At 37.0% G+C, this 13410-nt stretch overlaps 1 protein-coding gene across 4 annotated transcripts in view; it reads left to right on the forward strand.

Moving 5' to 3' along the window:
* Window positions 1–13410, forward strand: part of NUP205 (nucleoporin 205) — a 92247-nt gene that overhangs the window by 35306 nt on the left and 43531 nt on the right. For 3 of the 4 annotated variants that reach the window (XM_005550859.5, XM_065542603.2, XM_005550860.5), the window contains exons 13-20: window positions 647–829; window positions 3471–3521; window positions 4097–4306; window positions 7702–7801; window positions 8202–8339; window positions 9649–9838; window positions 11180–11300; window positions 12977–13058. In XM_005550859.5, coding sequence (XP_005550916.3) covers window positions 647–829; window positions 3471–3521; window positions 4097–4306; window positions 7702–7801; window positions 8202–8339; window positions 9649–9838; window positions 11180–11300; window positions 12977–13058 — 1075 coding nt within the window. Of the gene's footprint in view, window positions 1–646; window positions 830–3470; window positions 3522–4096; window positions 4307–4881; window positions 4977–7701; window positions 7802–8201; window positions 8340–9648; window positions 9839–11179; window positions 11301–12976; window positions 13059–13410 lie in introns of those variants that run through there. The other variant, XM_074036049.1, reaches the window with a different exon arrangement.

The following is a 13410-nucleotide window of genomic DNA, read 5'->3' on the forward strand; positions in this document are numbered from 1 at the left end:
TTCTAGTGTTCTGTGGCACTACAGGGTGAATATAACTAGCAGTAATTCATTGTATATGTTCAAAAGCCAGAAGAGAAGATTTTGAATGTTCCCAACACAAAGAAATGAGAAATGTTAGATGATGGGTATCCTAATTACCTTGATTTGATCATTACATATTGTATACATGTATCAAAATATGACTGTACCCTGTAAATATATATAGTTATTACATATCAACGAAAAATGAAAAAAAGTTATGATACTTGATACTGTATATCTCCATATTTTCGAGAAAAGGACAAGATTTTTTTTCATTCATACTTTATATTGCAGTGTAATATATTGTTCCAGAAAGGATTTAAGATGCCTAGGTAAGATTTATCCAACCCTTGCAGACCATTTATCTTTGTATTATTTCTCATACTTGGAACTGCAAAAGTAATTCTACAAAGTCTATTTCTCCTCCAGTTTTTTACTTTGAATGAATGAGTGACCTGATTTGATGTGTTGGTAGACTTCAAACATAAATGATAGGCTTATTTTTGTTTTAGTATATATTAAACCTATGAGGACTCAGTATAAATGATAGCAATTTAGATGATTGCTGGTCATTTTCTTAACTTTTAAAAATGGGAAGTCTTGTTCTTTTTGTGTCAATTCTTAGAGTGAAAATGCTCGCTTGGCACTCTGTGAACACCCTCAGTGGACCCCTGTTGTGGTGATTCTGGGACTCCTCCAATGCAGTATTCCCCCTGTCCTAAAAGCTGAGCTACTGAAGACACTCGCAGCTTTTGGAAAATCTCCTGAAATTGCTGCTTCCCTCTGGCAGTCATTGGAATACACTCAGGTAGGGCTCTGAAGTCCCATATTTATATTATCCCAATGTGGAAAGTTGGGCTTGATAATACCGTAGAAGCAAGAGCATTCGATTGGAATTTATAGTACATCATGAACATCCCCACTAGAGTTACGGTTTAGGGACTGAGCATAGCAATAGAAACTAATAGACTTGGGTTTTTTCTTAGATTGGTTGATAACTTCACTAGATTACCAGAGATTGGTTCTTCATGTACTGTACCTCTCTGAAGACCTTATTTTTCAATGTCTATAAGATATTACTAGATGGACAGAATTCCTCCACTCTGTCTTTAAACCAGGCTGATGTAAGCCCTCACAAGTCACCTGCACTCATTAAATGTGGGGAATGTTTGTTTTTCTTATCTGCTCTTTCCTGCCCTATACCAGAAGAGTGAAGTATCTCTATATAGCTACATGGTCACTGGGGTTGTTTTTCCATTAAAGGGCAGGTGTAACTCAAGTTTGCACATAATTTTTTTTTTTTTTTTTTTTTTAAAGACAGGGTCTCGCTCTGTTGGCAAGGATGGAGTGAGTGCAGTTGTGTGATCTCAGCTCACTGCAGCTTCCACCTCCCGGATTCAAGTGATTCTTGTGCCTCAGCCTCCTAAGTAGCTGGGATTACAGGCTTGCGCTACCATGCCCTGCTAATTTTTGTATTTTTAGTAGAGATGGCGTTTTGTCATGTTGTCCAGGCTGGTCTTGAACTCCTGGCTTCAAGTGATCTGCCCTCCTTGGCCTCCCAAAGTGCTGGGATTACAGGTGTGAACCACCACACCTAGCCTGCAGAGAAATTTTAACAGCATTTAGAATACTTTTTATTGGTGTTTATGAAGGTTTATTTCCAGGACCATAATCTTAACTTTGGGCAGAAAGGGAATGTTACAGTTTGATTTTTTTACTTCCGTACCCTGAGGGAATGTACCTATGCTGATATGGGGAAGTAAATGGATGATATAATGTTTGAAGTCTCCTTAACTTCAAAATTGTTAACATTCTTTTCTCTAAAGATAAGCTCCGTTAAAAATTTTCTATCAGGTATAATTATTTTATATGTGATAAAATAAAAAAGGAAAATACAGATGCGCTTTATAGACGTATCTCTAGGAAAATGGTTAGGTGGGATTATATCTGTCTTGGAAGTAATACAACTTAAGAGAGTCTGAGATTCTAACTCATTATTCATAGAAGCAAAATTTTTTTTTTTTAAGATGGAGTTTTGCTCTTGTTGCCCAGGCTGGAGTGCAATGGTGTGATCTCGGCTCACTGCAACCTCCGCCTCCTGGGTTCAAGTGATTCTCCTGCCTCAGCCTCCCGAGTAGCTGGGATTACAGGCATGCACCACCACACCTGGCTAATTTTGTATTTTTAGTAGACACGGGGTTTCTCCATGTTGGTTAGGCTGGTCTTGAACTCCCGACCTCAGGTGATCTGCCTGCCTTGGCCTCCCAAAGTGCTGGGATTACAGGCATGAGCCACCATGCCCAGCCGGAAGCAACCATTTTGAAGCAGTGAAGTACTCTAAATTATTTTCTAACATATGTATCCTGAAGATGTTATTGATACTTTGTTAACATAATAATTAACGGAGTTGGGGTTTGCTGAGAGGCTGAGTAACTTTTGGCTTACTATTGATACTTCACCTTTTGATTCCTGAGTGTACCAATACTTACTAGTGTCTTACAGGCTTAGTGCTTCTTTACACCTGAAATCAAATGTGATTGGGTTTAGACATTTGTATCCTTAGAGCAACACTATTGTTTTTAAAGGATTCTACCTAATTAGTATACTTTTGATTTGCAAGAAAGTAAAGTATCATGACAGCAGCATTATTTATTATACCATAAACTACTTAGGCCCATATCAAGGTCTGGACAGAACATCTTAAGTCAAAACTTCAGCCTCCTTTAACAAACCCGTTCTTAAGAAGTTTATTGGCTGGGCGCAGTGACTCACACCTGTAATCCCAGCACTTTGGGAGGCCAAGGCGGGCGGATCACCTGAGGTCAGAAGTTTGAGACCAGCCTGGCCAACATGGTGAAACCTTGTCTCTACTAAAAGTACAAAAAAAAAAAAAAATTAACTGGGTATGGTGACACATGCCTGTAGTCCCAGCTACTTGGGAAGCTGAGGCAGGAGAATTGCTTGAGCCCAGGAGACGGCGGTTGCAGTGAGCTGAGATCATGCCACTGTACTCCAGCCTGGCCGACAGAGCGAGACTCTGTCTCAAAAGAAAAAAAAAAGGAAAGAGAAAAAGAAGTTTACTTTTTGGGTTTTTTGTGCCATCAGTAGGATTAGTTAACAGTCCAATATCTTGAACACTGGTGAGATTTCATCCCATAAATCCTTTTTAAAGATTCATTTCCTAGAATATCTGAGAGGAAATTTGCTGGAAAAATGTCTTGTGTGTTCTTAGAAACTACCAATTTTTAGAACCCCAGGCAGTCAAAAGTTCTATCGCAACCTGACAGAACTGCTAACGAAAGTCCATCCAGGGACTAATTGATTGTCTTTTTAATGGACGTTGTGAGATCTGTGGGTCCAGTGGGATATGTGAATATTATATTGCAAAGCCACTAATATTCATTGATGAATAAGGAGTGCTTCTGACATCTACTTCTTACTATTTTAAGATACTGCAGACCGTGAGGATTCCAAGCCAGAGGCAAGCTATTGGTATTGAGGTAAAGTTTTCCTTTTAGTTTAAATGCTAATTCATTCATGCATGTAATGATAAGAAGTCTATGAATCATTCTTACCCTTTTATGTTTCCATAATTTTCAAATTTAATGTATTTTTATTTGAAGGGTTTTCTAATCAGTGTTGAAATAGAGATGAAACTTTTAATAAAAGGAACCAAAATATTTAGTGTTTGAGAGTTAGAAAAGGATGTTACATGGCAGCCATCCAAATGGAAAGTTCTTGATTTTAACTCAATTTAATTTGATTACTTGAGTCAACCTGAAATGAGAATTGTTTTCTTTTCTCTCTAATTCTCCCTCTCTTTTAAAAGAAACTTTAAAGATTTCTGTTTTTAATTCAAGTTTGGGGACAATAAGTGGGAATTTGGAGTTCTTCCATCTGACTCATCTGGATTCATGTAATACTTTTTTATCTTTTCCTCTAAATAAAAAACAGAAATATCTGTTATGTCTTTTGGTGTGAGTTAGCACTATTAATAAGTTAATGTCTGCATAATACTCTGCACTTCATAGCTAATAGTTTTTATTACCAAGTTTTCTTTCTTTTTATTTGGAAGGTTGAACTAAATGAAATAGAATCCCGGTGTGAAGAGTACCCGTTGACTCGGGCCTTTTGCCAGCTCATTAGTACCCTGGTGGAGAGCTCATTTCCTTCTAATTTGGGTGCTGGACTGCGGCCCCCTGGCTTTGACCCTTATTTGCAGTTCCTTAGAGACTCTGTGTTTCTACGATTCCGTACGAGAGCTTACCGGAGAGCAGCTGAAAAGGTTACGTTCAGAGAAAAACTTTTATCTCCTTATGCATTTCCTGCTTTTCTTTTATCAGAAGTATACGGTGCTAAATTCATGTTAGCTTTTGAAAGGGGGTAAAATTCACAGTCTTTATTTTGAAATATCTATGGTCTGATTAGTTTATGTGCACTAAAAAATAAATTTGATCATGAAAACCCAAGCACTGACATTAGTCATCATTAATCTAATCGATAGGAGTTCATATTCAGATCCTTTTTGACTGAAATGGAACAAAAAATGTCACATTTGTTGGAAACACACTACTACTGCTAATTGGAATGGTTTAGGTTAGGGATTGAAATAAGTTTAAACTTGCACACCAGTTTCTATTGATTAGTGGCACTGGATTGTGGAGTATTGGCTTAGGGGGAAGGAGTATTGTAATCCATTAGGCATGTCTGCCATGGATAGAGGCTGAGAGAGCACTGATCTTTATGACACATTTGCTCTGGTTGCAAGACACTAACCAGTGAGCTTATATATATCATTTTATATAATTCCAATATTACCATGAGGCAGGTACTATTTAATATTCCCGTTTTACAGATGGAGGCTTAGCAAGGTTAAGGAACTTGCCTAAGGTCCAGGACCAGGATTTGAACCTAGGACTCTGATTCCAGATCCAAGCTCATAACCACTAAGCTATGTAAGAGACTCTTCTAGGTTCTGATGTAATTCACGTTAGTCTATAATACTGTTTATTAACCTTAAATAATACTCTTGGTTGTATCTTATAGGAACATTTCTGCTTTATTTTGGTAGTTGGCTGTTTTTGACCCTGTTGGGTTTTTTTGTGTTGTATTAATGATGATAAACATAATTTAGTTAATGCAAATTTGGAGAAATTAGGAAAATACAAAAAATATAAGAAAAAGGCCAGGTACAGTGGCTTACGCCTGTAATTCCAGCACTTTGAGAGACCGAGACGGGTAGATCACTTGAGGTCAGGAGTTCCAGACCAGCCTGACCAAACTGGTGAAATGCTGTCTCTACAAAAATACAAAAATTAGCTAGGCATGGTGGCGCACAGCTGTAATCCCAGCCACTTGGGAGGCTGAGGCAGGATAATTGCTTCAACCAGGGAGGCAGAGGTTGCAGTGAGCCGAGATCACGCCACTGCACTCCAGCCTGGGCGGCAGAGCGAGACTCCATCTGAAAAAAAAAAATATATATATATATATATTTATATGTATGTGTGTGTGTATATATATGTGTGTGTGTGTATATATGTATATGAAGAAATGATACCATCCTTAATTTTGTTGCCAAGGGAAGAATAACTACTTTTAGTCTTTTTTTTAATGCCTGTACACTTAATTAACATTTGAGATAATTAGTTATATTACTTTGTGTTTCTTTTTTGTCCACTTAGCATCATGGGGATTTTTTTTCATATCCTAGGATATTCTTTGAAAATAGTCTTTTTAGGCTGGGTGCGGTGGCTCACACCTGTAATCCCAGCACTTTGGGAGGCCAAGGCGGGTGGATCACAAGGTCAGGAGATCAATACCATCCTGGCTAACACGGTGAAACCCTGTCTCTACTAAAAATACAAAAAAATTAGCCGGGAATGGTGGCGGGCGCCTGTAGTCTCAGCTACTCAGGAAACTGAGGCAGGAGAATGGTGTGAACCCGGGATGCGGAGCTGGCAGTGAGCCGAGACCACACCACTGCATTCCAGCCTGGGTGACAGAGCAAGACTCTGTCTCAAAAAAAAAAAAAGAAAAGAAAATAGTCTTTTTAGTGACTGCATAAAACCTATTACTTGTATCTAGCATAGTTTCTTCACTGACCTGTCATTGGATATAGCTTGTTTTTGATATTTAGACACAAATAATTGAAGTTCTTTTTTTTGTCAATTGCATTAGCATTTTGGCTTGCCAGGTTGTAAAAATGAACACTGAGATGGAGTATAAATTTTACTTAAGCTCTAGAACTACCTTGTTGACATATATTTCCTGATGGGAAGAAAACAATCACAGCAACCATGCCTCATGAATAAAGTCATTTCAGATGAATAATGAGTGCTGATAATTACAGCACTCATTTCATCAGAATGTTCTGGTACTTTTTTTACAGTTGTTTTAAATGTCTTACATGCTTTTTCTTAAAAAGATCATTGTGATCTGAGTGTTTAGAGCATTAGTCAGCCATATTCTCTCCAGATGCCATCACTTTTCACCCATGCAGAGCCACACTTCAAGTGTTGCTGCTTTTCCCTAGCTGCCATTCATTTCAGTTCCACCCCTACTTACTCTAAAAAATTTTCCCTCAATGTTGTGAATTTGTTTTACTTGAAAGTGTTCTTAAGATCGAATTTATATGACTATTTTAGGACACTAGCTGCTCACACAAACAGTGCTTTGGATTGAGATAAATAACAAGGTGTTAGAGGCAATCAGTATGTTTACCAGTCCTAAATCCATTATTATGTGGTAATATGCCTTTTTTATTTAAATAAATTTTTTTGAACATTTTGGAAAGTGCAAAACAGTGAATAATATAAAAATAATGAAAAAGTCACTTTATAGTCCCATTTTTTAACTCAGCCTTGATACAATTAATGTGCAGTGGAAATAATAATTTTAAAATAGTAATTCAAAAAACCACCCTGTCTACAATGACCAGCACAGTCTTATTAAAATTCTATGTAGTGGAGTTTTTAAGCAAAGTTTTAATTTTACTGGCTATGCGGTTGTATATAATTTTTTTGGCACAGGTATTTTTCTTTACTGGTACATAGCTTTTAAATACATTTTGAACAAGAAGGCAATAATGGGATTATTTGGGGCAAGCCTACCAGTGATTGTGTCTTCTTACCTTCTTTGACTATAGCCATGGATGGAACCCTGGTCTAAGAACGAGAAGGCCTGGGCTCGACTTTCAGCCTGTTTGCTGCCAGACTTTATGGTCTTGGGGAATTCATTCACTGCTTTGAGCTTCACTTGCTTCACTTATAAGGAGTTTAGATGAGATGATTTCTCAGTTTCCATGCAGCCGAGCATCTTAGAGAAAATGTGAAATATTTGGCACTTGAAAAGTGTCCAAATTTGATGTTTAATTATAAATTGAATATGACTAGATACTAAATGTTGTCAATGTATTAATGAATTCCAAACATCTCCTATAAAAATATATCTTTAAGAATAATGAATTCAAAATATTTTACCTTGAAAATGAGCCAATTCATTATCTTTTAGCAAAATAAAGCAACATGAATTGGGATTTCTATATTGCTTAGCCTAAGTGAATAAAGTAGATAAGAAACTTCACTCATTTACTGGCAAAAGAAGGGGAAAGAGGGAAAAGCCTTGCAAGGCCACCACCTTGGTCTGTTTTATTGTTGTTGACATATTTGTATCTTTCTATAGTGGGAAGTTGCTGAGGTGGTTTTGGAGGTGTTTTATAAATTGCTCAGAGATTATGAGCCTCAGCTTGAAGATTTTGTAGACCAGTTTGTGGAACTACAAGGTAATTTAATTCTGTCACTTTCAAATAAGGTATCAATTATTTATAATTTATAAATTATGACTATGTGATACATAAATTTAAAATTATACTTTTAAATTAGAATTTAATCTTTTGTTTCATTGTTTTGATCATTTTAATTTTTCTGTTCAAGAGAAAAAATTATTGAATGGAAGATCAAGAACACTGCATTACAGTTTCTTTAATGAGTTAACAGAATAGTTGACTAATTGCTTCATGCAGATTCACCCTTAGGAGAATTACTGTTGTGTTTCTAAATTGAAACTTGCCTTTATCTATTTAGATGCCATCTAATTTATAAGTCTCATACATTTCATATAAATCAAGGGTGTGACAAAAATACTAACCCATCATCTCTTGGAAAATGTTATGTTCTATTTAGGAGAAGAAATCATAGCCTATAAGCCACCTGGATTTAGTCTGATGTATCATCTGCTGAATGAGTCACCAATGTTGGAGCTTGCTCTCAGTTTACTGGAAGAAGGAGTTAAGCAGCTTGACACCTATGCCCCCTTTCCTGGTATATACTTAAAAGTCTTCATGTCTTGCAAACAGTTTTGATGTTTTCATCTTTTGTAAACTGAGAATTTGAAATAGATGATCTCTTGAGGTCATTTTTCCCTGTAAGATTCTCTCTCTGTATCTGAAGTGGTGTTTTCAATGAATCATTTAAACGAGAGTGTATTGTAAGTAAAAACAGACTAAAGTACAGAGAGATTCTCAGTGTAACTGTGTTTCACTGCAGGGTCTTTTGTAAGTGAAATGATCTTTCTATCATTTTAACATCTTTAACATCCCCAACTTTAAAATACTTTTTTGTCCATTGCCCCCCCTCCCTCCCCATAATATTTTTAAAAGCATTTACTATAGTGCCTGATACATAGTGGTCAATACATTTTACTTGTTATTATTACCACTAATTATTATTTATTGAGTGCTTACTATGTATTTGGCTCTTTTAAAAGCACATCGCATATATTAATGCATTCAATCTATTCAAAAATATGTTAGATCTTATTATTTTCATTTAAAAAATAAAGAAGCTGAAATACAAAGAAGTTACACTGGCTTTCCCTAGCAAATGTGGGAACTGGGATTTGAACCTAGTCAGTTTGGCTCCAGAGCTCATGCTTTTTACCATGATGCTATATTACCTTTACTTAATGTGGGTATGATCAAAATGAGAAAAGAGATTCTAAACATATGAACAATAACTGTATAGTCAGAATATACAGGTAAGAAACTGTAAGAAAAATCAGGCCACAGTTTTAAATTTGGTCAGTAAGATTATGGGTGATCCTTGTTTCTGTTTTCTGCTTTATTTTCCACAATGATTTTGTCTTACTTTAGATCAGAGTTTCTCAATTTTGGCACCATTGACAGTTTGAGCTGAATAATTCTTTGTTGTGGATGATGTCCTGTGTATTGTAAGCTGGATGCCAGTAGCACATTTCCAGTTATGATAACTAGAAGTGCCTCCAGACATTGTCAAATGTCCCTTGGGGCTCAGTCACCCCATTGAGAACCATTGCTCTAAACAATAAGGGAAAAGATAAAGGAGAAGTGACTTGAGAATCCATTCCATGGAAGTATTCTGGATTGCAAAATAACAGTAACTTGCCTAGATGAATGGTTTTGTGAAGTTGGAATTGAAAGTTTGAAACAATGAGAGCTTAAGTCTCTAGGTTTTGCTGCTGAAAGTTGGAAACAAGAGTCTAAATCTCTAGATTTGAAAATCTAAAACTTGTCATTTGTCTTGTTTTCCCAAGAATTGACTGTGAGTTTTTAAGATAAATTTAGAACTTTCTAACTTTATTTTTGGTTGATAGGGAAAAAACACCTGGAGAAAGCAGTACAGCATTGCCTTGCACTTCTCAATCTTACTCTGCAAAAGGAAAATCTTTTTATGGACCTTCTAAGAGAAAGTCAACTGGCTCTAATAGTCTCTCCTTTAGAACAGCTTTTGCAGGGAATTAATCCCAGAACTAAGAAGGCAGATAATGTGGTAAACATTGCCAGGTAAGTTACCTTTGTAGGTAGAGAAATGAAATAAACAGATATAGACATTCTAGCTTTGATTTTCAAATCTGGTTAGATATCTAGTGCATTACTTTTTTTTCTTTTTGCCTCATTTTACTTTTTTTTTTGAGACAGAGTCTCGCTCTGTCGCCCAGGCTGGAGTGCAGTAGCATGATCTCAGCTCACTGCAACCTCTGCCTCCTGAGTTGAAGTGATTCTCCTGCCTCAGCCTCCTGAGTAGCTGGGATTACAGGTGAGCACCACCATGCTCGGCTAATTTTTGTATTTTTAGTAGAGACGGGGTTTCACCATGTTGGTCAGCCTGGTCTCGAACTCCTGACCTCATGATCCGCCAGCCTCAGCCTCCCAAAGTGCTGGGATTATAAGCGTGAGCCACCGCGCCTGGCCTCATTTTACTCTTGCCTTCTCTAGCTACCCTGATATTAATTACTCTGAACCTTACAATTTCTTCCATGTTCTAAAAATCCAAGTCTTTTTTTTTTTTTTTTTTTTTTTTTTTTGGAGACAGAATTTCGCTCTGTCACCCAGACTGGAGTGCAGTGCTGCAATCTTGGCTCACTGTAATCTTCGCCTCCCAGGCTCAGGTGATTCTCCCACCTCAGCCTCCCAGGTAGCTGGGACTATAGATGTGCACCTCCACACCCAGCTAATTTTTGTATTTTTAGTAGAGATGGGCTTTCACCATATTGGCCAGTCTGGTCTCAAACTTCTGACCTCAAGCAATCTGCCCACCTCAGCCTCCCAAAGTGGTGGGATTACAGGATTACAGGTGTGAGCCACCGTGCCCAACCGAAATCTCTAAGTCGAAAATGACAATATTGTCTGTCTCCTGTAGGGAAACTAGGTGTTTGGAGGATGGGGCTGGACAGGAAGCAAACTTGGCACAGAAAACTTGAGCTTTCTGGTGGTTTAATATGCCATGGCTCGTAGAAGCATCACCCCAATCTCTGCTTTCAGTGCCGCATGGCATTTTCCCTGTGTGTGTATGTTTGTGTCTGAATTTACCCTTTTTATGAGGACACCAGTCATATTTTATTAGGGCCCTCCTTAATGACCTCGTCTGAACTTTGACTATGTATGCAAAGACCCTACTTTCAAATAAGGTCACTGGGTTAGCCAGACTTTACATAAGGATTTTGGGGCCAAGGACATGATTCGACCCCTAACAGACTGCATCTGTTTAGAAGGGGACAACTTTTTCTAATTTACCTCAAAGTGCTGTATGGGCAGGGGAAGCCCTGGTTCTACATTTTCTTTATTGGGAATAGTGAGACACCAAAAATTTTATCGCTGTTCCTCAAATGTTTTCTTTTTTTAAAGATACTTGTATCATGGCAATACTAATCCAGAATTGGCTTTTGAAAGTGCCAAGATCCTCTGTTGTATCTCTTGCAACTCTAATATTCAGATAAAGTTGGTTGGAGATTTCACACATGACCAGGTAACTGATTTTGTTGCTATTGTTATTTTTTGGTGCATTGTGCATTTTGACTATATATGAAAGTTATAGTGTCTATAGAGGTATCATATTCTTGGTTGTGGAAAAATTCATTAAGAGTAAGTATATTTCTATAGGATGGGTGAAAACCTACCCACAAACTTGGCTATAACTTATCTTTGAAGATGATGCTATTCGCAGTGTTACTGCATATATTATAGTATGTGACTGTATAGCCTAACACAACCACTGCTACTCTAGGCACGTTTAAAATTATTAGGTTTGCTGTAACTTGTTTGTTTACTGCTCCCGACCTGTCAGTTGCCTGTGTTCTAAGTGAGCCTCTGCAGTTCTGAATATCTCGTTGTTTTAAGTTGTCTACTTCACTGGTTTTCTTGTGATCCACCTGTGTGTCACTTCATTTGATAACACTGCAGAGTGTTTTTAGGAGTTCCTCTTTTTATTCATTTTATAATAGTTCTGTTCACTGAATACCTACAATTGCTGAATCTGCTTTTTTTCTTTATGAACATTTCATCCCATTGTTTTTATGTTGGCAGTCACTGTTTTAGCTAGTTGAAGAATTTTTATTTTTCTTCTTTTGATACAGGAACTCGCTCTGTCACCCAGGCTGGAGTGCAGTGGCACAATCTCAGCTCACTGCAGCCTCTGCCCCCAGGCTCAAGCGATCCTACAGGCGCATGCCACCACACCCAGCTAGTTTTTTTGTATTTTTTTGTAGAGACAAGATTTTACCATGTTGCCCAGGCTGGTCTTGAATTCTAGAGCTCAAGCAGTGTTCCCACCTCGGCCTCCCAAAGTGCTGGGATTACAGGCGTGAGCCACCGTGCCTGGCCTCGTTGAAGGATTTTGTTGTGTAGTCCTTCATAGAGTCCCTATTTTGAAATAAGGACTTTTCTGGCATGTTGATGGCATAGATCTTCTTTTGTGTTATAGTCCCTCACATCTAGTACCTTTAGTATCCCTAGATACTACTATCTGTCAGTAGTAACCTCTAGTTGTGATTACTTAAATGACTCCACTTATTTCTAAGTTCCCTTTGGAGTGGTGGTACCACCCATCATGAGAACCACTATAAATGTAAATCTCATCTGTGGCTTACGGATGAGGTTTATGAAACCATGTGATAATCAGGGGATGCTATAGGTTTTTGATGTGCTGATTTTTTTTGGTTGATTTTGGTGTAAATTATTATTACTGATTTAACATCCTCCTAGATTATTAAAGGCAAAATCAGCTCAGAAATAGAAAACGAGTGATAAGTAATACATTTCTAAAGAGAGAAGATGAAAATTTTATTTTACGTTTTAGTTAAGATCTCAAAACATTGACTGTATAATGAAGAGCTCAGTAAACAGCAGTTTCATGTGATTTTTTTTTTAACTAGCTTGATTCTTTGGGAAGGAAAATTAGGAAGCAAGTTTTGAAATCAATAAATTTATAAAACTTTTGTTTCTTTAATTATTTGTATGGAGAGCTAAATTATGGCAACTTAAGGAACTGAGTTTTCTATTAAAAATGTAACTAAAATGTAAATACCTAAGCAGATTTGCCTATTTTTCTTTATGGATGAATGTTTATACATATATCAATCACAGTTTTTCTAATATTTAGAAACCTGTAGTAATTTGTCATTTTTTACCTTCATGTTACTTCAGAGTATAAGTCAGAAACTAATGGCTGGATTTGTGGAGTGTTTGGATTGTGAAGATGCAGAAGAATTTGTACGTCTGGAAGAGGGTATGCGTTAGATTAATGTGCATACATGCATTCTTTTACTTTTTATATATGCTTAATTTAAAGAAAGCATTTGTAATTGTTAACTGTTTAGTGATGGTGTAAGAGAAATTGAGAATTTGCTAGAATACAGGTTGAGAATACAAAGTTCAGAATAAAATCTGAAACCTTTTGAGCACCACAGACTTGACTGTCAAAGGAAATGCTCATTGGTTCATTTTGGATTTTGAATTTTTGGATTAGGGATGCTCAACCTGTATAATGCAAATATTCTAAAATTCAAAAAATCTGAAATCTGAAGCACTTCTAGTCCCATACATTTCAGATAAAGGGTACTCATCTTGTAAATTTATAA

This window comes from Macaca fascicularis, chromosome 3 (genome assembly GCF_037993035.2).
Source record: "Macaca fascicularis isolate 582-1 chromosome 3, T2T-MFA8v1.1".
Taxonomy (NCBI): domain Eukaryota; kingdom Metazoa; phylum Chordata; class Mammalia; order Primates; family Cercopithecidae; genus Macaca; species Macaca fascicularis.